Genomic DNA, 25,377 nt, shown 5'->3' on the forward strand with positions numbered 1-25,377 from the left:
TGGCCGTGAGTAGACCCCCTTCCCCTCGTGACTCGGTGTGGTTCCGATGCTGACTCTGGGCAGCAAATTCAGTCGTCGCTGCACCGTCTCCGGACGGAACAGGAGAGCGTTCCTGCTCTCTTGGGGGAGTTGGTGGCTGCTGTGGGCAAACTGCCCACCGCTGCCGCTCCCGTGGTCGCTCTGACTCGGGGTGATGGAAGGAGGGAGGGGGAGGATGGGGAAGTTGGGGCGGTCTATGGGGCCTAGGTGGGGGAAGACCTTGTGTCGGAGGGGACTCGGGCCTGGCCCTTCGCGTGGGGTCACTTCGACCCTTCGTCTCTCATGGTGGTAGCCGCTTGTTGCGACGCCGGTGAGACGTTTGGGAAGGGTGGCTCCCGCAAGGGTTACGGTGGTGAGTGCGCCCTGGCTCGGAGGGTATTTTAGTTTAGAGTCGCAGACAGCAACGACTCTGTTTCTTCCACTTTGTCTTTCCCTCCGTGATCGTAGTTTTGTTCCTTTCCCGTCTCCCCTGCCATAACCCCTCCGAGTAGTTCTTGAGGTGGACATGGTAAATCTGGGTATTCCGTATGAAACTCTCTGAGTTTCTGGGGAGAGTTCATGAAGTTTGATGCTGGGTACCACTCCGGGTCCAGATCGTATCTGACCCAACTAACCCTGTATTGTAGTTGCTTCCGGTGGAGCCTTACGGCGAGGATCTTTCCCACTTCCCATTCCTCTACGCCGTCTATCACTTCGCTGCTAGGCTCAGGCGGATCCTGACCAGGTAGGGGATTGTTCGGATCCTTCATGAGTACGTCTGGTGAGAACACATCGTGTATTTGCGAACCGGTAGGTAGTTCCAATCGAAATACGTGCCCAATCCGTTCCAACACCATATATGGTCCGACCCATTGTTGGCCCAGCTTGCGGCTAGGATGAGAGTTTTTCAAATTTTTGGTCGATAGGTACACTCTATCTCCTACGTCCCAGTCGATGGCCCTTCGGCGTCGATTCGCGTGCTTAGATATTTCCTCTTGTGCCTTTGTCATGTTTTCCTTTGCGTGGACCCATGCGGTATGCATTCGGTCTGCCACCGCCTTGGCTTCCTCTCGGTTTAGGGTCTCCCGGGGTTGGTGCCTTTCGGAGTGTTCCAATCCCAACTTGTACGCGGATCGGTTCCATACTTGAGTCGGTAGGGGGTCATGCCAATGGATGCGTGGGGGAGTGTCATTTGCACGCGGTCCATTATGGGGATTAGTTTGCTCCAGTTATCCTGATAATGGGATACGAAGGGCTCAGTCTCTGAACGATGTATCGGTTCATGATTACCGTCTGCCCGTCAGTCTGCTTATGATAGGCAGTCGACAGCTTAACCTTAACGCCGATAATTCGACAGAACTCTTGCCAAAAGGATGATAAGAATTGGGGTCCGCGGTTGCTTACAATTGACTCCGGAGTGTGTCCGAATCGGTATATCCATTCGATGAACAATTGCGCCATCTGGCGGGCAGTTGTGGTTTTGTAGCAAGGTATTGTCACCGAACTCTTTCTGAGTCAGTCCATAAACACTAAGATGCTATCGTATCCATGCTTGTCCCTTGGGAACTCCTTGAAGTCCATGGTGAGGTGTTGCATAGGGTATTCGGGTACGGGTAAGGGTGTAGAAATCCTTATTGCTTAGTGACATTGGTGTGAGAAAGCCGGCATGTCACGCAGTTTCGTACATACCGCAAACAGTCCGCTTCCATCCCGACCCAATGATACTTTGGGGTGAGCAATTGGTAGGTTTTACTGCCACTTGGATGTGCTGACGACACTTGATCATGCGCTTCCCGGATCAGTTTCATACATAGGTCAGTGTGGCGATTCACACATACAGGAGGAGCTGGTCGTTCATCGCGAATCCGTCCGGTAGGGGTTGTTTCGCGCGAGTCTCAGTGAACGACTTCCGATTGTCCGCACATAGCGCCTCTATTAAATTGAAGGGCACCTGGGGCTTGGGGGTGTCCATCGAATTAATGGATGCTATGTAGCTCTCGGCGAGTTCGGAGCTGATTCGGGGGTGTAGGCGGCTTGGACCTAACAATACCCTCGCCCTACTATCAAGTTTGACTTTCTGCTGCGTTACCAAGTCCTGGTCTCTTCGGCTCAGAATATTAGCCTTCTGGTTATTTTTGCCCGCGGTGTACGTAATGCAGAAGTTGAAGTCGGAGAGTAGCTCCATCCATCGAACCTGCTTCGCGGTGAGAACCTTGGTAGACATGAAATATTCCAGCGAACGGTGGTCAGTGTACACGTCGACTCGGTGGCACACCGAAGCCAACTCGGGCCTCCATTTTCCGAAGGCCTTTACTATTGCGAATAGTTCCTTGTCGTGGATCTCCCAATTGATCTCATGTCCGGATAGGACATGACTGTAAAAGCTTACAGGGTACCATCGCTTGTCAGGGTGTCTTGAGACAGGACACCAGCTACCACTCCATCAGAGGAGTCGGTCTCCAGCTTCGTAGGCAATTCGGGGTTGAAGTGGTGAAGTGCCTGTACCACTAAAAGTTGTCGTCGCAATTCCTCGAACGCATCCTCACATTTGTCTGTCCACCGGAACGGCTCCGAGGGGCTAGTGATGGTGGTGAGGGGCTTTGCTATTTTGCCAAAATTACGAATGAATTGTCTATAGAAGCCACAGAATCCCAGGTAGGACTTAAACACCCGTAACAGTGGTTGGTCGGATCCAGTTACGAAGGGGTTCAATTTTGTCAGGGTCCGCTTCGACACCGGAGGTAGTGAGAACATAACCCAAGTATTTTGTCCTGGTGACGTTGAACTCGCATTTGTTCAAATCGGCTTGGAGTCCAGCTTCTCGGAGACGCTGTAGGACCTTATGCATATTCTCTATGTGTTCCGTAGGGTCCTCTGAATAGATTAGGATGTCATCTAGGTATGCGGTACAGAAGTCGTCTAAGTATTGCATCAGGACGTCATTCATATACCGCTGATAGGTTGCGGGACCGTTCGTCAGTCCAAATGGCAGCACTTTGCACTTATAGGATCCATAGCGAGTCCGAAAGGTCGTGTACTCTTCCGAGTCGGGGTGCATCTGTATACGATGGAAGGTGTTACGATGGAACAAGAAGGCTGGCCAACTACAGGACAGGAAGGAGGGAGGTCGCATGAGACCGGCCCTGGTACCTGGAGGGGCAGCGGGGAATAGTAGTTCCGAAAGTATCACGTGACGGACTCGCAGGATGATGAGAAGAATCCTAAGAGTCCAGGACTCCGAGGACTCGAGTGAGTTCCCAGGAGTCCACTAGGCACGACGCCACTATATAAGTAGATAGTTAGTTCTTAGATAGGGGCTTCGTGCTCAACTCAATACAGTATTTGTTATATACTAGTAACGTGTTACTTGAAGCCTTTGTGTCCAATCCCCTGCCTCCTCTGATAAGTAAACCTTTACGCAAGAGAACCTCTGTGTCTTCTATCGTTTAGAAGTCAGCGTTACACTTTGAGCACCACTTCTACGAGGCACTGGCTCATACACAAAGCAACATGTCTGTCGTCAGTTCGAAGGGGAAAACCCCCACGCCAACTTCGTCTCAGAGGTCTAAGCCTGAGAATGAAGAGATGCCCGACGCACCCACCGTCAACAAACTCAAGGAAACTCTACGCGTCAAGTTGCCCGACACTTACTCTGGCAACCGAAAGGAACTTGAGGTGTTTTTGCTACAGGTCGAACTGTACCAGCACTTCAATGACGAGAAGTTTCCCACCCAGGAGAGCTATGCCCTGTGGACTGCATCCTACCTTAGGGGGGAAGCCCTGCGATGGGTCGAACCATTCCTCAAGGATTATTTCAAATATGAAAGTACCAATGGAAGCATGGCAACTACCCAAGGCATGTTTGGCGGTTGGAAAGGATTCTCTAAGGAAATCCGTCGCATGTTCAGCGATATCGATGAGATCAAGACTGCGGAAGACCATCTGTATGCACTAAAACAGACTGGCAGCACTCTCACGTATGCCACGGAGTTCCAGAGATACGGCAATCAGACCGGCTGGAATACCAACGCACTCATCAGCCACTATCGCCGTGGGCTGAAGAGTAACGTCCGAATGGAACTTGCACGCATGGAAACTCAACCAACGGATATGGTGTCTCTCATCGAGCACACCGTCCGAATCGACAACCGGATGTATGAATTCCAGAAGGAACGTCGAACCTACGACAACCCAAAGAAGTACAACAGGTACCGAGGGAACGAAGGCCGAAGACGGGGCAACCACCCACGAGACAATCGTTGGTCAGACCCTATGGAACTTGATGCCACATTCAAAACCGGACGACCCCATGACCCAAAGAAGGAGAGACAAGTTAAGGAACGACTCTGTTTCAACTGCGACAAACCTGGCCACATGGCCCGGGACTGCAGGCAGTCAAAGAAAGGGGACGGTGGAAGGAAGTTCGGCAAGCAACTTAACGCCACCTGGACAGGACAGTTGAACGCAACGTTTGTGAGCAAACAGGACTGGGGAATAAACGGCGAAAGCATCCCAGAAGACGAAAGCTCAGACGAAGGGTCGGAGGCGGAATTGTTCACCGTCTCGGAACAGGAGACCTTCGACGAACTCGCACCCACAGGTCCAATGAGTCCTCGGTGCAAGGATGTAGTAAAATGCATGGCCAGACACGCCCATGAAAAGATTAGGAACGCGAGAGACGAACCTAACAGCCGGAGGAGGATCCCTACGCTTAAAGGAATCTACACAAACCTACTGCAGGGATTACCACAAGAATGTCTAGTGGATGACTGCAAGGACGACCTCTGGAGATACTACGACCAACTAACGAATACCCGCAGGCTGCTTGGCACGTCCCCAGACATAGCTAAGTTGGAAGCCCAAGAAGCGGAAGAACTGGAGAAGGATGTCGAGCATATGGCTAAACTGAAGAATATGAAAAGCATCAAACTTTACTACCAGGACCGCAGGAGAACCCTGGAGAAGTAAGACGAGAAAGCCAGAGATATGCTCCGACGGGAAAATGCGAGACCCACTCCACGCATCGAAAGGAGAGCCATGGAGCAACTAGACACGTTCTCCATGCCTCCGAAGGAAGATAGTGCATGGGTGAGAGGACAGCGGGAACTATCAACGACAGACGCAACAGAGACTGATCATCCCTGGCACGCGTATGTCTACTGGGAGTATTGCAGCGAAGATGACTGCAAGCTCCACTGGAAAAAGAAACACCAGAATCAGTTGTTTCCCCGATCCTCGCCCGGGATACACTTCAGAGACGCAGAGCAAGTTCACGCCCTCAGGCGAAGCCAGTCTGAAGGGGACTTGCCTATCAAAAGCGAACAGGTATACGAAAGATATCCACACCTGCTGAACGACGCAGCAGAGACAGGGAGACGATCTCCCCCAGGACCTCCATTGGAAGCGGATGAATACTATCCCTCCTCGGACGAGTCAAAAAACTAGGAGTCCTCGACGGTAGGCCACCGGCGAGCGACACGAAGAGGCCTAGTACAGACCAGCTATGCGCCACGACGGGCAGCATGCAACTATATGTGGTCGCTAAAATACAACAGCGACACCTCCGAGCAATGATTGACTCCGGAGCGACGGGCAACTTTATGACAAAGAAAGTAGCAGATACACAGGGCTTCAAAACAACAATGAAAGCCGAACCATACCCGTTAATGGTCCCATTAGAAATGGTCATGCTACACGGGCACAAGGAAACGATTCAGTTTGACATCGTGCACATGGACAACCATGCGTGCATCCTTGGTGTGCCATGGCTCAAGAAACACAACCCCCAGATCGACTGGTGGAACGAGAAAGTTGTGATGAGCCAGTGCGCGTGTGAACAACAGACGGACACGCGACAACGGGAGAAACCCTCCCAGGGCCGGAAGGAGTTATGTGCAACCTCCGAGCTGGATGACCTAGCCCAGGCATCCTCACCGACGAGTATACCGGTGGAGTACAAGGAATACGAGCAATTATTCAAGGAAGGCCCTAAGAACGAGGCGCTTCCTAAGCACCAACCATGGGATCACGAGATACCCCTAGAGAAAGACAAGAGTCCACCGTTCGGACCAATATATCAGCTATCAGAAAAAGAGCTAAAGGTACTCAAGGAGTACATTGATGATAACCTAGCAAAAGGATTCATCAAACCATCCACATCACCCGCAGGAAGTCCGGTGCTTTTCGTACCAAAGAGAGATGGCTTCCTACGGTTATGTGTGGACTATCGAGCGTTGAACAACATCACAATCAAGGACAGGTATGCCCTGCCATTAATCAACGAACTACACGATAGATTTCAAGGAGCAAAGATCTTCAGTAAGCTAGATCTGCGAGGAGCATACAACCTGATCTGAATCGAGGCTGGGGAAGAGTGGAAAACAGCATTCCGCACCCGCTATGGCCTATTCGAGTATCAAGTCATGCCCTTTGGGCTAACAAACGCACCCGCATCCATGCAACGACTGATGAATGATGCTTTGCATGAATACTTAGACATCTTTACCATTGTCTACCTAGACGACGTCCTGGTGTATTCAGCAACCAAGGAGGAGCATGTCAAGCATGTCAAACTTGTCCTGAAGAAACTAAAGGAGTACAGCTTACTCCTCAAACCAGAGAAGTGCGAGTTCCATAAAAACCAAGTCGAATTCTTGGGTTACATTATTGGAACGCACGGCATCAAGATGGACCAAGCAAAAGTAACGGCAGTGTTGGAATGGCCAACACCGACCACGGTCAAGGAAGTGCAAGCCTTCCTAGGCTTCGCCAACTTCTACCGAAGATTCATCTCGGGATATTCCAAGGTAGCTCAACCACTCACAGAGCTTACCAGAAAGGATCTCGAATTCAAATGGACGGACAAGGCAGAGGCTGCTTTCCAGGAACTTAAGACGAAGTTCACGGAAGCACCTATCCTTGCTACATTTGACCCTGCAAAGAAGATCATCCTCGAAACGGACTCTTCTGACTTCGCAATTGGAGCATGTCTGAATCAACCAGACGAGAACGGTAAGTTCAAACCAATCGCGTACTACTCTAGGAAACTGTCACCCGCGGAACTCAATTATGACATCCACAACAAGGAGCTACTGGCTATTGTCGTTGCCTTTGAGCAGTGGTGAGTATATCTTGAGGGATCCACCTACCCTGTGCAGGTATGGACGGATCACAAGAACCTCATATACTTCACCACGACCAAGGTTTTAAACCGCAGACAAGTCCGCTGGGCAGAAACCCTCGCAGCCTACAACTTCACGATAACCTATCGCAAGGGCTCCGAGAATGCAAGAGCAGACGCTCTCAGCAGACGGACCGACTACGCCGGCCCAAAGGAAGAAAGACCTAGAGCAATTCTGAAGAAAACAGATGCAGGAATACAGTACAACGAGTTACTAGCGACGATCTCAGTCATCGAAGATACAGAACTCGAGGAAAGACTCAAGAAAGCTTACGCAACAGACGAATGCGCCAAGCGAGTCTTGTCCAAAGTCGAAGGCGACTTCGCCATCGACGAACAAGGATTGATTCGATACAAAGGGTTAGTGTATGTCCCAAGTCAAATGAGACGCCCGCTGGTGCAAGAACAACACTCGTTACCAGCACACGGTCATCAGGGAGTAACACGAACCTTCGAACGAATTACCCAACACTACTACTTCCCAGGTATGAGGAAGCAGGTAGAGACAGTGGTAAGAGAGTGCGACATTTGCAGCAAGTCAAAATCCAATAGGCATCTGCCATACGGACAACTCAAGTCGACACCAGTACCAAAAGGAGCATGGAAATCAATAGCTTTGGACTTCGTCGTCAAGCTTCCACCCTCCAAGGACCCATTAACAGGAATAGAATACGACTCTATCCTCGTCATCACGGAAAGACTCACGAAATATGGGAAGTTTATACCATATCTAGAAGCTAGCGACGCCGAGGTGCTCGCATATACCTTCATTCGAGTCATATTAGCCGATCATGGGATGCCAGAAGAAATCATCTCAGATAGAGACAAGCTCTTTACTTCGAAATTCTGGAAATCATTGATGGCGCTACTGGGAACAAATCATAAGCTGTCAACAGCTTTTCATCCCCAGACAGACGGCCAAACAGAAAGATTAAATCAGACCCTTGAACAGTACCTGTGAAGCTATGTCAATCATCAACAGGATAACTGGGTTCAGATCTTACCCATCGCACAATTTGCATATAACAGCACGATGATAGAAGCAACGGAAGTCTCACCGTTCTTTGCCAATTACGGCTACCAGCCAGAATCATATAGGCAACCAAGACCGGATGAATCACGAGCTGAACAAGCCCTGATCGTGGTGGAACAACTGAGATCATTCCACGAACAACTTGCGACGGACATCCAATTCTTAAATGAACGATCCGCCGCATACGCAAACAAGAAGCGCAGTATGGAACCTGCCTGCAAGGAGGGGGATAAAGTATACCTACTCCGGAAACATATCAAAACGAAACGACCAAGTACAAAGTTGGACTTCAAGAAATTGGGACCATTCAAAATATTGAACAAAGTCAGCTCAGTTAATTACAGACTGCAGCTACCCAAGAAGTCTAGACTACACCCAGTATTTCATGTCTCACTACTGGAACCAGCAAGAGGAAATACCCCAATTGCGACCGACACCGAACTCCAACCCGAGAATGAGATAATCGAATATGAGGTCGAAGCGATCCTAGACAGAAGGTTAGTAGGACGTCAAGAAGAGTTTTTGATAAAATGGGAAAATTACGAACCTACGGATAATTCGTGGGAACCAACAAGGAACATCAGCAAAGAACTGCTGGAGGAATATCGACGCCGCCATCCGCCAGCCATTGATCCCAAGATGCAGGGGAGTAGGCCAGTGGATCGGAGGAAGCGGGGGTCCCGGTTACAGACGAGGAGGCAGCGCTAACTGCCTGTTCCTCGGCCTCAACAGCGTCACGCTTCTCAGCAGCCACACGTTCGGCCTCCTCTGCTGCATCAAGCTCGTCGAGGGTTTTCAAACCTCGCCGGAGCATATCTTTACCACGGGTTCGGATGAGGCGTTTCTGCTTCCGCAGACGAAGTAACTTTGAAAGGGTTTCTTCCTCTTCGCGATCCAGGCGATCCTCCTCCCGTTTGAGCTTCACCCAGTCGGGATGCTCAGGACCCATACAGTCACATTTTTCTTTCAAGTTGCGACGAACGCACTCAGCGCACCGCCGTGAATCATTTGGAGATGACACGCAAGTAACGTTTCACCTCACCAGTTCGAGCAAGAATCCATTTCGGGTAGTTCGTATCCGTGGTTCTTTATTCGACGGACAAGATCGTTGCGTTCCTGGAGTTTGCGGGCAGTGTCAGTAGGCATGTTGCATGTTGAAGGACTCGCTGAGGAGCAGCAGAGTCCCGGGGGCATGGACGTACTTATAGGATTCGAGACGAATGCCCAGGGGAAGGGAGCGAGTGTTACGACAGAACAAGAAGGCTGGCCAACTACAGGACAGGAAGGAGGGAGGTCGCATGAGACCGGCCCTGGTACCTGGAGGGGCAGCGGGGAATAGTAGTTCCGAAAGTATCACGTGACGGACTCGCAGGATGATGAGAAGAATCCTAAGAGTCCAGGACTCCGAGGACTCGAGTGAGTTCCCAGGAGTCCACTAGGCACGACGCCACTATATAAGTAGATAGTTAGTTCTTAGATAGGGGCTTCGTGCTCAACTCAATACAGTATTTGTTATATACTAGTAACATGTTACTTGAAGCCTTTGTGTCCGATCCCCTGCCTCCTCTGATAAGTAAACCTTTACGCAAGAGAACCTCTGTGTCTTCTATCATTTAGAAGTCAGCGTTACAGAAGGCTTGTCTGATATCTAGCTTCGTAAAGATTTTTGCTTTTGACACCCGTCCTAGTAGTTCATCGATACGCGGGATGGGGTAGGGATCGTTCCGGGTGAGACCATTTAACTTCCGGTAATCGATGCAAAATCTTAATTTGCCATCCGCTTTCTTTACGAATAACGTAAGTCGTGGCGTAACGCGGGGGATGGCGTAACGCGGTGGAAATTTGAAGAGAACACAACAAATCTGTAAATTTAACTACAATCAACGATAATACATGATCCACCATCACTCTTAGATTGTTCCCCTGCTTCTTCCTCAATATACTCGTCAATTTCAATGTCTGAGGAGGCGTTCTTATCCTTTGTTTTGCGCTTTTTCTTACTTGGGTTATGTGTCGCCTTTTCTGCCTCCATCACCGCATCACACAACTCTTGCGTAGAAACATGAAAGTGACCCTTCAGAATAACCCTTTTCCCATTCGTACGTACCGTACGTTGCTTTATAACTGATCGCAGGTTGTTGGCATCGAGTTGGTGGACAATGCTGCGTGCTCGAAGTTGCTCTGACGCAACTGTGAGTTTTTGGATGTACGTCCGCACTGGTGTTGACAGCACTCCACCACTATTAATCGTAGTTGTAAGAAGCGCATTTGCAGAGCGTAAGGTCATCCCATCTGGGGGGGAGCTGTTGATAAAGACTCAGTCAAAAATATCATACTGATGTGGTGTTTTTGGTTGGTCAGCCTCGACTGATGGTTCAGCATTGAGCAGCGTACGCAATGCTCGCTGGGGATTAAAAGGAAACAAGCCAGCGCCACGGTATGCTGACTCAATGTTCTGATGGTTGCATACATCAAGCTGTGCCTGGATGTATGCCTCCATCCATTCATACTTCTGTATGCGCGCAAGTTGCGCTTGGTTGAGTGGGGACAGCGCTGCTGTCAGACGCTTTTTTAGCGGGCCGAATATCGCAACATCCAGTGGTTGTAGTAAGTGCGATGTATGAGGGGGAAGTATCAGTAATACAATATGGTTCTGCATGCAATGCGCAATGAAACTCCCGCTAATGTGTGAGTCGTGGCCATCACATATAAGAAGCCGGTGCTGACCATCTGCTTTTGTACGTGTTGTTGGCTCGAAGATGCGTTTTAACCACTCCAACCCATGAAGGTTGCTTGTCCAGCCTTTTGTATTCGCAGAGAAGAACCACTGGTCGATGACTGCGGGCGGAATCCATGATTGGAGAACGTTCTTGCCCTTAAAGATCCCGAGGGGTGGGAGGATGGTTCCATCTGCGCAGATGCATTCGACCATCGAAACCCATTCCTGACGGCCAGGATGCGCTTGATGCTTCGTACGAAGCATTGAATCAAGTATAATTCGAGTAGATTCCATTGTCCCAATCGAAAATCCGGATTCATCCATGTTATATGTGTTCTCTTGCGTGATTCCAAACTCTTGAACCACCTTGGTGTACGCGTTAAACCATGCCGTAAGCACTGGTTTTGTTGCACCGTCCATGCATACAGTTTCGATCCGTCGCCCAATAGCGACCTGTATATGGGGATGTCGTTGTATGAATCGTGGTACCCAGTCGCGACCGAGGGAAAATCGTGGTTGGGGTAGAAGTAAGTTTGGCGTCGCGTCGTCAAAATTGAGTGACCGGTGCGACCGGAGTTCTTCAGCTATTTCCTTCAACAACCGATGCCCTGGAGAATAGCCGCTGATTGTTAGGTTTTTAATCCACTTTAGAAGTATCTGTTCTTGCGCGCCTGATAAATTCTGCTGTTTCTGGCGGGCTTGGGAGCGTGTCAAACCTCCATTGACGCGTCGCGTCACTGAACTCTTCGGCAGCCCCAGCACTTTCTCAGCGTGATATGCACTCTTATACTTCTTAGATTGGACGTCTAATACTGCCTGGGCTATTAAAGTTTCACGCTCAGCAACACCCAGGCTTTTACAGCGAACCATTGTTGAGTTATTCACAGTTATCAGAAGTCGGCGGGGTGAATTCCCCGCGTTACGCCATCCCCCGCGTTACGCCACGACTTACGTTAGGATAGGGGACGCGAAGGGGCTGTTGCTGTTGACGATGAATCCCTTTTCCAGGTTTTCCAGCAGGTATTGCTTCGTAGCCTTAAGCTCTTCAGTGCCCTGTCGATATAACGGGGAGAAAGCGTTTGGTAAAGGGGCTTCGAGCTGTATCTTGTGGTCGTATATGCGGTGGGGGGGGATTCGATCCGATTCCAACTTCGAAAAGACATCGGTGTACCTCCGGTGCATATGCGGAAGCTTCTGCTGGATGAGGCGGAGCGTTTCTTCGTCCTCTACCAACTCCTTTTCATGAATGATCTGATCGATTTCGTAGATGCTAGTCTGAAAAAACTCGGAGTTTCGCATCATCTCGTGGTGGAAAGCATTTGCACTGATTTCGCATATATGCATGGGCGTAAACCTATGTACTAGGGTTTTCTGCGGTGGGGGAGAAACCTCCTGGTTTCGTGGTGGGTTCGATGGCGTATCGGTGATCTCTTCGTAGTCGGAAGTTATCACTTTCATTTCCATTGAACGTCCGCCTGCGCGGCGTCTGTCTTCGCGGTGGATTGCGAAATCCCGGCGATTCGCATCCGACTGGTATGCAGGATGTTTAATGGACGTTTCGCGTGAGTGGTAGGGCAAGGTGATCTCCTTGCTCCAGCTAGGAGTTGGCGGGTACTCCTTTGGCCATACTAACTGGCTCTTTGCAGAGTCGAGTAGTATTTGGAAGCGGCTGAAAAGCTTCTTCCCAATTATCACATCTGGTGCTCCGAGGTCCAGGAGTACAAAGGGGCAGTTATATATTCAGCGTCCTTCGACTGTTAAGTGTAACCGAATATACTCCGATACGTGGCCTTGGATTTTGCGCTGAAATCCACGTATGGGTACAGAGTAGGGTAGTTTCCATATAGGGCTCTGAAGCGCTTTCGACAGTCGTATTGCGAAAGGCTTGTTAGACGAGGTAGCCGTTTGCTCCTGTGTCTGCTAGGGACTTCGTTTGCACACCGAGTCCATTCATACTCAGGGTCGTGTCGACTAAGAACTGGGTGCCTCCCAGGAGTTCTCGTAAGTCTAGTCCTCGCAGGTCACATTTGCGTAGACCTAGGAAGGAGCCTTCTCCTAGGCCTCATCGTTTTCCTCGAGGGACGCATCCGATTGAAGTTCCACAGCTTCTTCCCATTGTTCTTCTGCCTCGGGGTCGTTACGGTCCATTTCCTTGATAGTAGCGTTAAGGGGGCATTTGTCCTGGAAATGGCCGGGCTTGCCACACTAAACAGTTTCCTGAGGGCGCAGGGACTGTGGTTCTCAGACGTTCCGGTATGGCTGGCTTGGGGAGGAACGCGGTTTGGGTGAACAGAGCGGATGTCGCTCGAGTCGGCTTCGACGCTGATGATGCCTTTGCCGTATCCGTGGTACGTGTGGACGTCCTTGCGAGAGCGGGTAGCAGATTCAATTCGTTGTTCCGGCGCCGTTCCTGGTCGAAGGCGGTAAGTTCTCGTACCATGGTCTGGTATTCTCCCTTCCATTGGTTTTTGATGATCGCGACGCGGCTGCGGAATTCAGGAGTCAACTTGTTCCACATGTGCTGAAACCATTCCGACTCAGAGACTTGTCCTGTGATAGCTGCACTTTGGAAACGAGCCTTGAGCTCTGGGAAGGTTTCGCTAGCATGCCCTTTCTCTCCCATTTGCAGGTCGTCGAAGAGGTTCCTGGCCTGTTCCGTCTCGTTGCCTGTGAGGTAGTATGAACCTAGTAGATCCATCATCTCCTCAGCACTGCGGAACCCATGCGTAGCGGACAGGTATTGGGGCTCTAGGTAGGCCGGTCGTAGTTCCCCATATCAACGCTCTTCTCGAGACGTCGGTAAGGTAGTGGTCCTCATTGACTACGAGTCGATCCCGAATCGAAGCGCTCCATTGTAAGAAGGTATGTTCTACCCCATCGCTGAGAGGAAGGATTTTCTCAGAGATGGTTGATTTCTTATAGCGATTCGGAGGGTCCTCGGTGTGCATTTGTGATGACCCTGGAATTGAGGGAGAACGAGTGTTCCGAAGAGGTGGCAATTGAACTGTCTCGGGGGTGTTTCGTGTACGAGGCGTTCGTTGCTCCGTAACTTCTACTGTGGGTATGGGGGCGTCCACCGGCGGTGTGGACGGGATTCTGGTCTGGGATGCCGACAGGATAACTAGTAGATCCTTGACCTCCTGTATCTGTGCTTCGAGGTAGGCCATTCGACTCGGGATGTCTTCGGATGGCACAGCGGTCGTAGCTGCAGCGGTGGTTTGTCTGGTAGTCATTCTGGGCAGTTGACCGTCGTTGTCTTGGGGTATGTTTGATGTCGGCTTTTTCGACATATTGCCTCGGGTGTGTATCGGTACCGATACGAAAGAGCTTGACTTCCGGTAGCTCGTAGCTATCAACACTCTTGTCCACAATTTCCTCTGTGCTATAAGGGGGTTCTTAAGGATCTCGTGTCCTATTTTGCGCCAACGCGTCGGCGACTTTACCAGCTTGTTCTGAAGAATCAAACCCTGATCCACTGGCTGTCCGTGAGATCTCTGGAATCACGGCTATTTGAAGTCGTCAGGTCTCTCCTCCGAAACATCACCGAGTCGCAGTCGATGGTGTAACGGTAGTTCTCCTGAGTCGTTCCAGTGTGGGATATTATTTAAGTACAGCCGTCCCCGGCAGGCGTGATCTTTTTTGTATAATGTAAGGACACAGGGCACCCAGCTCACAGTAATAGCATATGAGAGTGCGAGTCGGAGGCTAAACGGATGCTATCCTATAGGTCTACTATGAAGGATACAAAAAAGATGATGGGGAACCCCGTCAGTCGATTTTCTCAAGTATCCGAAACCCATCCGACTCGGTTCCGACTCGGTTAGGCCACCCAAATGATCACACATGACCCCGCGGCTACCCGGAGTCTACTCCCTAGAATGAGAGACGAGAAGGCATCCTTACACTGGTTAGTCATGGAAAGTCTTTGTAAGGACACAGGGCACCCAGCTCACAATAAAAGCATATGAGAGTGCGAGTCGGAGGCTAAACGGATGCTATCCTATAGGTCTACTATGAAGGATACAAAAAAGATGATGGGGAACCCCGTCAGTCGATTTTCTCAAGTATCCGAAACCCATCCGACTCGGTTCCGACTCAGTTAGCCCACCCAAATGATCACACGTGACCCCGCGGCTACCCGGAGTCTACTCCCTAGAATGAGAGACGAGAAGGCATCCTTACAGTCTTGGAAAATGAGAGAACTACACTCCTTTAGCATAAATAGGATTGCCCTTTCCTTAAGAAAGGGCAAGCAGACAATACAGTAAATCGACTATCACATACTTCCACATCTTTTCCAAGCTTCCAAGCATTGATCTTGTTACTCCTTGTTTCTGAAAAGTCAGTGAGGTGCTAACCTCTGACTTATCCCTGAGTTCTCAGACTCAACATTTGTACAACTTGTCTAAACCACTCCACTACATCATACACTTGATTGCTTTGTTGTGGAATAGTCTAAGCTACGACCCTTTGGCTCTTTTTCCTAAGACAGTGTGTTGTCTTAGTAAAATCATCCCTTCCCTTGGGTGGCTAGATTCTCACATCTGGTGCACTCACCATTACACTTAGACTGCTAGTGGTTCATTCTACGTAGGCACAAGCCCTCTAAGTTCTAATTGACTTTATAGACACTAGGAATAGTAGCATAAGGGAGCTGGCAGTTACGCTTTGTTCTTTAGAGCGTATAGAAAGGGAATTAGTGGTCAAAAGGGCAAATGAGGGCATTTAGGGCACATTGGACGTTTGGCTTATGTAATGGTTTGATTGTCGCGTGAGAACTGTATATCAAAAAGAACAGCAACCTAATGTCGCTATGTTCTAGCTGTCTTTATAATAAATGATCTTGTATCGTTGTTGCTAGTAATCATCGTTATAGTAAATGTACTCGTTACAATTCTAAATGCAATGATTACGAGAAGTTTGGCGAGAAAAATACAAGGCCCGAACTTCTTTCAACAAGTAGGGCTCTACTACCGAGAAGCTTTTTCTTGATGCTCGGTGTTGTTACCATGCGACTATCGTTGTCACTGCGGTGTTGTCACCTCTCTCCTTTTCTTGCCGTTGGTGGGCGTCACCGAACTTCTAGCCGTTGGCCCAAGACACCGTAGACGCTTACCTTGCCGACGACGAAAGACCGCAGGTCAAATTCGTTCCTCCCCTTCTATAAAAGTTTGCATGACTGTGTTAGAGTTTACACCATCATTATGGTGCTTTATTCTTGCGGCGCCATCCCCTGCAAACCCGACATGAAGGAGATCACTTAAAACGTGGCCATATTGACTGCCTTAGCGAGAGAGCATTATCATTATCTTGTATATAAATCTATGGACTGTTTCGTCGAACCCGTACTCCAATCCCAATGCCGCCGTATCATATACGCTGATTCTCAGCTCCAAGCTCTGCACCGGTTTCCCATGCTTACAATTCTTGATGTACAAACTTCCCCAGCTTCTCCGTCTCCCCCCTCAACATTTGCAAGAAGGGCTTGCTCCATCCGTCGTCTTCTCCTGCCTCCTCTTTCTCAAGCACATAATTCATCACATGGTACACCCAGCACTCATCTCCAACCGTACCCGCAGCCACGGCTGCTTCTGCTGGCCTAAACGCACACGCATAATCCATCCTCTGTGGCTTCGTCGGCCACTTCCCAATCTCGGCTCCCATGTCCTCATCAAGGAAGTTATCCGTCACGAACTCCGCGACCTTCTTCCGCACAACATCCCACTCCTCACCCGCCCTGGCAAACAACTCAAGCGGCGCCTCCAGCCCTTCAAGATGAAGCAGCGCATCACGTAGCTCTGGGCTCTTGACCAGCCCGCTGAGCGCGTTTACCTTAGCCTTAGCGACACCAGGATCGGTTTCCGAGCGTAGTGTGAGTATTATCCTCGAGAGAAACTCCTGATCCGCAGCGTATTGCTGGAGGGCGCTCGAAGAGTCTGCGCTATGCGGATACGGGAGGTAGGAGCGCCACGACTTCTGTGCCTCTTCCAATGCAGTTGGGTTGTTCTGGATGGAGTTGGAAATGACACCAGCTGCGAGGCGACGGCGGGAGGCGGAAGTGGAGGCATCTGATAAGTCTCCGTCGAGGCAGAACGTGAGTTGCCGAATTACCGCGCTGTTTTTCATGAGCTCCACGCCGTAGTAGATGTCATGAGACAGGTCAAGGAGAGTGGTTAGAGCCGAGACCGACATGGTATAGTTGTCGGCCTGGTCACTGCCCAGGATGGCCACGGCTCTCTGGAACTCCTCTGCTTCCGAAACGCCACCATCTGGTTCTCTCGGTGGTAATATTTTGCCCGCAGCTTGGTATGCGGGTGGCTTCTTGCCCGATTTATCCCGGAGAGAAACGCGCTCCTCCCTCTCTTCTGCCACATCTTGCTCTGGTTGGTCGACAATAACCATGGCCTGCTCTATTGGGATACCAGAATTGTCATCCTCGCCTTCCATCGGGATATTAAGCCTAGCCTGTTTTAAGCCCGAGTAGATATCCATGCGGACATGCAGCCCAGGCGGGATGTCCTGGTCGTCATGTATAACCTGAAAGTCCTCCGTCGGTTCGAAAAGTCGGGGGTAGCATTCCGCGGGGTTGCTCGTGTGGCATATTAAATCGCTGTTCGGGGAAGACGAAGGGTCCGCCGGTGAAGTAGCGACGGCAAGACCGAGGAAAAGGCCGCCAGAGAGATATCGCTGCATTAAGGCCCTCATCGCTATGAAAACCGGGTCTTAGTCTGTCTCGAGGACTGATAAGATATGCTCGATGTGCCTTCGAAAACGGCGCAGCTTTCGTCGTTGGCGCCTGAGAACTTCTTGTTCCGTAAGTTTTAAATTGAACTCTACCAGGTCGAAAGGAACTGATTTGCCGTCCGTTTGCCGCTTCAGTTCAACTTCCCAGTCCTCGCGAACAGTGGGATAATCGTCGAGGATGGAGTAGTGTTCCCAGCTTGATTCCAGTACTGGGCTGTTTGTCCACTTGATGAGAACCCAGCGATAAAGCGTGCCTCCTTGTAAATTCGACTCCCAATCTGTCCGAGTATTCTCAGCTAGGACTTGTTCTATAGTATGTTCTTGGTTGCTGCTTGCAAGTGAGGCCAGAGATTCGGCGTCGTCAAGATCCTCGTTGTATTCTACGTCTGAGGGCTCTCTATCACTTGCGTCGTTGTTGTCATTTAGATCATGGTAGAAACTCATAGTAGAAACTCATAGTTGACCCGCATAAGTAATCATTATTGTATGGTTTTCAAGGTGAGGACAAGTGTCCATAAATTGTTGGATTTGGCCACATCCCGTTAATGATAAGGGCAACGATAGTGTGAGGGAGCTATCGATAAGCCTCCGGAAAAACCTCTGTGCCGACTCCGATGCATTACCCCCCCTATCGCCGTCGCTAACGACTAATCAAACGACTAATCGACGACTCATCCTCGATTGTTTCCTCACGTGACCGAGTCTTGTCCAGTCGCGCTAAAAGCGGCACGTTTGTTGCGTGGTAGCGCCCATAGCCGACGACACTTGATATTGATCCTCAAGGAAAACACTCCGAGTCTGCCATTGAGGACCAATTCGTATCCTAAACATGTTCGTCCTTCGGCGTCAGGCTGTTCAATCTGCCAGAGGCATTAGAACAGCCCGTTCAACCGCCCAATTCTCCTCATCGACCTCCCGGACCGCCCATGAAGCAGGCCACGGGCATGCAGCTCCAAAGGATGAGCCTCTAGGAGTGAGCAATGGCCAACTGAAGAACCTGAACACCACTGACAATGCTGCAGCTCTCCGTCTATATGACACTCGCTGCTATTCCCGCCGTCTACATCGTCTACTCCCTGGCTCAGCCCTCTGCTGATGGGAGCAAGCCGGCTCTCGAGAGGCTCATCAACAGCTACTCCCACCTCCAGGATACATTTGCTGCCAGAAACAAGCTCCACACTGCAGCAATTGAGCAGGCTGCATTCGATCGTAACCTCTTCCAAAGCGACAGGAAGACAGAGCACGTCAACCTCCGGTTCCCTGAGTAAGTGCATACTCGAATACAGACGGACGCTGTTACTAACATCTGCCCAGAACCTTCAACACAGGGTCTCCACATAACGTCATCGCTGGCCAGGGCCCAAGGGATATCGAGAAGCTTGTTGCCCATTATGAGCAGTTGAACAATGCGGCTGAGGAGAAGAAGGTCCTCGCAAGGCAGGCCTGAAGTCGGTGACATAGAAGAAATAGAATACCCCTTACCATATGATGCCGCCATTATTTGTGTCCTAACATCTAGGCTATCTTCCATGAGATTGCACAGGGGCCAAATCGTCTGTCGAGGTGTCAAAAGGTAGGCTTGACTCTTTTCTTGGATACACTTGGCTATTGCCCGTTGGCATCAGAGTTGCAACAGGTATGTTCATGGAAGTTTTCTTTGTGTCAGCATCCTTTGAAGCCGTTGATCGGATGCATAAAGGGTTGATGCCTCTATCATCTTTGGCACCCCCTGAATATCACAGATGTTCTACTTGTCTCTTCAAGAGGCCTGGGCAGAGTTGAGACTGTTTGCTTGCCTAGTTGGCTATGTCAGCGGTTGCATATGATCAAGGGGGTTTATCAACGCTGATATCTTGCCTCAGTGCATCCATAAAGCATTGAAAGACTAGTCTGCCCCATGGGGTGTCTATGATTCTGTTTGATGGGCATAGAGGAAGAGTCTAGCCGTTGCAATAGTGCAACTATTTCGTGTATCCGATGGGGTAGCGCCTGGCGGTCATGGGGACGGGGTATGACGCGCGCACGTCGCACGCTGGCCAATTTCACTTATTTACCTTATTGTTTTCTTTCTGATCTTCTTCTCTTCTTACCCTTTTCTTTTGTCAACACATCCACTCTCAGCACCATTGCTGGTGCCCCTTAATAGCATCAAGCTATCACCCTTCCATATCACAAGTCTACCACCGTTCTTAGAGCATAAGGTGAGTAAGATCGAGACCAGCACATTGGCCCCTTATTAACTCTGATGAGTAGCTCACACACCTTCCTTGAATAACCTCTTGGTTGATCATGGGTGTGAAATTCACTGAAAAGCTGGGCCTTCATCGCCCCGGCGCCATTCAGCCCAGCCCCATTCGCCCCATTAACCAGGAAGTCGCCGTAGGTCACCCAAAGAATATTCATTATGCATAAATTAACCCCTGGTGCTTAGAATTTGCCACGCGTTCCTAGCGATTATCATGACCAACTTCGTGAGATGGCTAGGCTTGAAAAGGAGGCCAAAGGTGAAGAGGAGCCTAAGGCGATTCCCCGTCCTGACCCGACTCTTGGAGACGTTATGGACCCACGCGACATAGACCTGACGGCGCTTGTGGACAACCTCCCTTGTATGTGCTTCATATTATTGCTACTTGCAACTGCATGTGCTAACTACTTTACAGTCAATATTAGGGTCGATCAGCGCTATCGTATCCGCTACAGAATCAAGATGATGGAGAACAACCAATACAAGGTTGTTGCTGCCATGGATCTGCCAGTCAACTCTGTCATCATTGCTGAGACTCCGATTTTCTACACGAGTGCCAACGACATGGAAGGATTCGATCAGGTCATTGCCCGAGTCTTGATGCTTCCATTCCCAGAAAATGAAGCCTTTGCCAGAATGAGACAAGCCCAGGACTTCTCTACTCGATTGTTCACACACAACAGCCGCCTCAACATCAAGAAGATGATTGCCAACAAGACGTTCAAACTCCCAAAGCATCTCCATTACGTCGACATCAAAGACCAGAACTCCAGTTTCAAGAATCTTATCTTGAGACAGTATGTCACCAACCGCTTCAAGATCAGTGATGATGCTGAGTGCATTGACGTCCGTGAGCCCCTGTACGGAATGTACCAGGATGCCTCGCGTCTCAACCACTCGGCTGACCCCAACTGCATCGTGGACATCAACGAGGCACCTCCATTCATGATGTTCCTGGTCACCACGAAGGACGTGAAGAGAGATGAGGAGCTCACCATCAGCTACCACAATGACATGCACTGTGGTCCTATTCGCCATGGCGAAAAGGCTGCTAAGTGCACAAAGCTGTTTGGCTACAGCTGCTTCTGCAAGGTCTGCAAGGTCCCCAAGAGTGATTTTCCTGAGGATGATGTAGAGGAGGAGGATGATGAGAGCATCTGCGCTGTTATGTAGTGCACAAGCTTTCAAGCTCCTGGCCTTGAGCCGTTTGTGAGCATCTGAACAAGGAACTGAATAGGCGCCCGAGATAAAGGAAAGGAATCAATGAGAAATGTCTTCATGAATGCATGTCTTAGTAACTGCCTCGTGAATGTTTATTGTGATCTTGTTTATATTTTGTACCTACTGCTACCAATCTTGCACAGCCACGTAGATCTCATATTCCATTCCTTTGTTGCGAGTCTCGATCTTGGCAGGTTGACCGTTCATCATCACAGTACACAGGCTGCTGTGATGTGTTAAGTCCAATTCACATTGTTCTCACAGAGTTTAACAGCACCAAAATGCATATCAAAGTTTATTCTGAGGTTCTATTGTTGAACTTACTGTTGCCATTTAAAGTATGAATAGAAATCGACGCTAGCTATTTAAGTTTATAAAATTTATCTTTTCGACTCCATTGCCGTAACTAATGTACCATAATCCTTTGTTTTGGTCCGGTTGCTATAAACACTCAAAGCGGCGATGGTACTTGTACCATCTTCAGAGCCTCTAAGTAGCAACATGCATGAAACCTCATTCACAGTCAGTTCGAATTGCAGAAAAGCATAGCAAATAATTAATAAGTTCTTGAATTCATAACACACCATACAATAAAATGTTGCCGCTCTTTGAATAACGCGCCATTGATGACAATGTCTACAATACGCCAAAAGCAGACGTCTCTCCCATCCACGCGCCAACCGCTAATCGAGACCGCAAAGGAAAAAATAACTGCAAACTCCAACTATGCTCGGTAACAGTGAGGTAATGCAATCAGCGTCTATTTCTGGCCATGGCAGCCAATTTCTTCCGCTTCTCCTCCTTCTCCATCTTCAGTCTGTTCTCCTCGGCCAGAGCTAAGGCATCCTCCTTGCGAGCATATCTGGCAGCCCTCTCCTCCTCTTCGTCGACTTCGTATGCGGCCGCTTCCATGTCAGACGAAACGTCAGATTCGTAATCCTCCTCGTCCTCGCTGGCGGCGTATGTATATTGAGGCCGCGAGGGCCCTGGGCTTGGGCGATCTCGATCTCTGCCAGAACTTCCATAAGATGGCTGTGGCTTCTTGGCTGCAGCTAGGTTTGGCCGAGCTGTACCCGTGTACCCTGTGGTAGCAGCAGCCGCCTTCTTCGGTCTCTTCTCTGCTTCGGCCGAAGTTGTTCTGGATCCCCTCCCATTCTCTCTCGCGCAATTGCGGCCGTCGCGAAGCGGCGGTGTTGGGCCTTTCCTTTTTGCCTTGCCGGTTGCGCCCTTGCTGGTCGACTTCATCTCCTCGCGCTCCCGTTTGGTTGGACCCTTCTCGATGCGCTTGTGCTGGATCTTGCCAACCTGAGTCATGTTCGTTTGCGCCGCCTTTGCGCGAGCCATGATCTCGGCGAACGAGCCTTTCTTTGGAACTTTGGCTCTGCTGATTTGAGAGGGCGCAGAGCCTGGTGGGGCACTGGTCGACTTCGTGACAGGAGTTGTGGAGGCCGACGAGCGACCCGGGAGCGGGCGAACAGGCCTGGACATCGACGCTGATGTTCCCGAAGCCTTTTGCACGGGCGTAGCGACACTTGGTGAAGCGGTTGCGGGATACTCATTTCGGGAGGATTTATCACTGTGACGTGGCAGGTCGCCGTCGGCTTTGCGCTTTAGCGGCGCGACAAACGTAGAGGTGGTCGACGGCTTTGGCTGGTGGCCACCTATTTGCGCGAGGAGATCTCCGATCTGCACAAGGTTAGTTGCCATCGAGGGAGTAGTTGTGAAAACGTTCTGAAGTTGGATAGCATGACATACTGGCATCTTGACTGTCGACTTCGGCGAAGTTGAGAGTGCTTGTCAAACCTAATCGGTCACTGGCTTTGTTCTTTGCAGGTGCATCAGGCACGTTTTGAGGCGAGCAACCTCAACGCATAGAGCAGTAGATCGAAGAAGCCTTTCTCTACAGGTCGCACTTCATATATATGTCCTTGAGGGGCATATAAGGGTTGATGGCGACGTGTTCACTTAATCCTCGAGTATGACCAGTAGCACGCCTCTCTGTAAGACATCCAACAGCCCGCCGAGCGAACGTCGGTTATTGCCTAATCGGGAATAGCAGCCCTAATAATCGCGATTCTCGCTAAGGTCCGCCTCGGCGCTAGAGCCAACTCACACAGATGCTAATCCGATCGCGAACTTTCTGATATTTTTTAAAGATCAACCAACTCGACGTTTCAGTCTCCGCCCAACCTGCGGTTAAATTGATTGAATCTCTTGTTTTCGACATCAAGTGTAAGTTTACTCACATCCAAACGACCCGAATCATCAGAGAATTCTTCCTGGTGTGGAATCTCACACATTTGCCGCTCGATCGTTTCGCTGACGACTTCATCTCCAGACATCAGACAAAATGAAGCACCTCGCAGCATACCTCCTCCTCGCCCTCGGTGGCAACCAGTCCCCTTCCGCCGCTGACGTTTCGGCCGTCCTCTCTTCCGTTGGAATTGAGGCCGACTCTGACCGTCTCGACGCCCTCATCTCCGAGCTCAAGGACAAGGACATCAACACCGTACGCTATCATTGAGACATATTTACCACCTACCTATGCTAACATATTTTTGCAGCTGATCTCTGAGGGTGCTGCCAAGCTCGCCTCCGTCCCATCTGGTGGCGGTGGTGGTGCTGCTGCCACTGGCGCCGCCGCTGGCGGTGCTGCTGAGGCCGCCCCCGCTGAGGAGAAGGAGGAGGAGAAGGAGGAGTCCGATGAGGATATGGGCTTCGGTCTCTTCGATTAAGCATGGGAAGAGTGTAGCGCTGGGGTTATGGTGCAAGCTGTGCGATCTCCTCTTGAGCTGGGAATATACTTGGAACAAGGGCCTGGAGATTGATTTTCATGTCACTCGATAACTTCTGTTTACACGATATCCATCAATACAATGAGACGTCCTTCCTCCATGCAAAGCCGTTGCTAAATACTGTGTTTGTTGCTGATACCTGACATTTGAAATGACTGTGAAGCGCGGCGAATGCATTATTAACCCGCAAAATTGGATACTGAATCACACCGGAAACCCATCTATAAATACCAATTGTCAATATCAAAGAGATTGCCTACTGAACTGACCATTCTGCATGACGCCCATATTGTCCGATTGAGGCTCAACCAAAATTCCCGCCAAGCCTTTCCGCTCCGCTGGGGTCTTGCCCTAATCAAACTCCGCCCGTGCCCGCTTAGCGCCCGCCCGCCTCACGGAATATCGAAAAGATGTAGCCCCATCTCGACGACCTCCTCATCAACCACAATCGCCGACAACTCTCGACGATATACCGCAATCATGGCTGACGACGAATACGTGAGTGCCCAGCCTACCCAATCCAATCCCTCTCAATCGAGAGCGCAACTATCCCAAAGTGAAATCCCAAGCTGACATGTCTATCGCGCACAGAACGCAGCTGAGGCTGCCGAGATCAAGAAGAAGAGAGCGTTCCGCAAGTTCTCCTACCGTGGCGTAGACCTCGAGCAGTACGACCTCCCACACCCATATAACCCGAATTCTTCATATCCCCATTATACCCATACCAAAACCCATACACACATGTCACACAGCACGTCCAGAACACAAAGGGGAGCCCCCAGCTAACCCTCGTTCAGACTGCTCGACCTCTCTTCCGACCAGCTGCGCGACATCGTCCACGCGCGTGCGCGTCGCCGCTTTAACCGCGGACTCAAGCGCAAGCCCATGGGTCTGATCAAGAAGCTCCGTAAGGCTAAGCAGGAGGCCAAGCCCAACGAGAAGCCAGACCTCGTCAAGACGCACCTGCGTAACATGATTGTCGTCCCAGAGATGATCGGCTCGGTCATCGGTATCTACTCCGGAAAGGAGTTCAACCAGGTCGAGATCAAGCCGGAGATGGTCGGTCACTACCTCGCCGAGTTCTCTATCTCTTAGTAAGTTTTACCTTGAGCCCTTTTTGTGAGTTGCGTTTGGGAACAGTCGCTAACAAGCGAAACAGCCACCCAGTCAAGCACGGTCGGCCCGGTATTGGTGCCACCCACTCTTCCCGTTTCATTCCCCTCAAGTAAATGTTGTTTGGGATGGGCTTTCGGGTCGGGGTTGGGAGTCGGAATGCGTGGTTTGCGATGGACTATGGTCGGATATGGCTGTAGCATCACTGATAGCAATGAATACGATGATTTCCACACTTCATTTTAAACTACAGTGTATATGTGATTACTGAATGTGATACTGGACTGTGCTTAACTGTTGCATATTTAC

The 25,377-nt window shown here is 50.2% G+C and overlaps 7 protein-coding genes across 7 annotated transcripts; 4 read left to right on the forward strand and 3 right to left on the reverse strand.

Annotated features, from left to right (window-relative positions):
- Positions 1-16,368: 16,368 nt before the first annotated feature.
- VC83_08611 (uncharacterized protein) lies at positions 16,369-17,655 on the reverse strand (the record flags this gene model as incomplete). Its single annotated transcript, XM_024472159.1, has 1 exon — positions 16,369-17,655. The coding sequence occupies one exon, from the start codon at positions 17,653-17,655 to the stop codon at positions 16,369-16,371; it is 1,287 nt and encodes a 428-aa protein (XP_024320182.1).
- Positions 17,656-17,673: 18 nt separating this feature from the next.
- On the reverse strand, positions 17,674-18,138 carry VC83_08612 (uncharacterized protein; the record flags this gene model as incomplete). Its single annotated transcript, XM_024472160.1, has 1 exon — positions 17,674-18,138. The coding sequence occupies one exon, from the start codon at positions 18,136-18,138 to the stop codon at positions 17,674-17,676; it is 465 nt and encodes a 154-aa protein (XP_024320183.1).
- A 385-nt stretch (positions 18,139-18,523) lies between these two features.
- VC83_08613 (uncharacterized protein) lies at positions 18,524-19,141 on the forward strand (the record flags this gene model as incomplete). The annotated part of the gene is made up of 3 exons (XM_024472161.1): positions 18,524-18,667; positions 18,717-18,958; positions 19,009-19,141. 3 exons carry the CDS (start codon positions 18,524-18,526, stop codon positions 19,139-19,141), a joined length of 519 nt encoding a protein of 172 aa, XP_024320184.1.
- An 842-nt stretch (positions 19,142-19,983) lies between these two features.
- On the forward strand, positions 19,984-21,112 carry SET5 (putative protein lysine methyltransferase set5; the record flags this gene model as incomplete). Its single annotated transcript, XM_024472162.1, has 3 exons — positions 19,984-20,073; positions 20,126-20,300; positions 20,355-21,112. 3 exons carry the CDS (start codon positions 19,984-19,986, stop codon positions 21,110-21,112), a joined length of 1,023 nt encoding a protein of 340 aa, XP_024320185.1.
- A 634-nt stretch (positions 21,113-21,746) lies between these two features.
- On the reverse strand, positions 21,747-23,128 carry VC83_08615 (uncharacterized protein). Its single transcript, XM_024472163.1, has 2 exons — positions 22,916-23,128; positions 21,747-22,846 (listed from the first exon to the last, which is right to left on the reverse strand). The coding sequence occupies exons 1-2, from the start codon at positions 22,919-22,921 to the stop codon at positions 21,914-21,916; spliced, it is 939 nt and encodes a 312-aa protein (XP_024320186.1). The 5' UTR covers positions 22,922-23,128; the 3' UTR covers positions 21,747-21,913.
- Positions 23,129-23,266: 138 nt separating this feature from the next.
- On the forward strand, positions 23,267-23,895 carry RPP2B (60S acidic ribosomal protein P2; the record flags this gene model as incomplete). Its single annotated transcript, XM_024472164.1, has 3 exons — positions 23,267-23,392; positions 23,499-23,669; positions 23,725-23,895. Exons 2-3 carry the CDS (start codon positions 23,511-23,513, stop codon positions 23,893-23,895), a joined length of 330 nt encoding a protein of 109 aa, XP_024320187.1. The 5' UTR covers positions 23,267-23,392; positions 23,499-23,510.
- A 507-nt stretch (positions 23,896-24,402) lies between these two features.
- Positions 24,403-25,302, forward strand: RPS15 (ribosomal protein S15). Its single transcript, XM_024472165.1, has 4 exons — positions 24,403-24,453; positions 24,547-24,623; positions 24,753-25,049; positions 25,115-25,302. Exons 1-4 carry the CDS (start codon positions 24,436-24,438, stop codon positions 25,182-25,184), a joined length of 462 nt encoding a protein of 153 aa, XP_024320188.1. The 5' UTR covers positions 24,403-24,435; the 3' UTR covers positions 25,185-25,302.
- Positions 25,303-25,377: the final 75 nt, after the last annotated feature.

The sequence above is a fragment of the Pseudogymnoascus destructans genome (assembly GCF_001641265.1).
Source record: "Pseudogymnoascus destructans isolate 20631-21 unplaced genomic scaffold scaffold_29, whole genome shotgun sequence".
In the NCBI taxonomy this organism is placed as follows: Eukaryota; Fungi; Ascomycota; class Leotiomycetes; order Thelebolales; family Thelebolaceae; genus Pseudogymnoascus; species Pseudogymnoascus destructans.

Bases quoted from the DNA above. Each gene is read 5' to 3' on its own strand.
- RPS15 (XM_024472165.1), top strand. The intron at 24,624-24,752 runs GTACGACCTCCC...ACCCTCGTTCAG, and splicing joins CGTGGCGTAGACCTCGAGCA to ACTGCTCGACCTCTCTTCCG. The intron at 25,050-25,114 runs GTAAGTTTTACC...CAAGCGAAACAG, and splicing joins GCCGAGTTCTCTATCTCTTA to CCACCCAGTCAAGCACGGTC.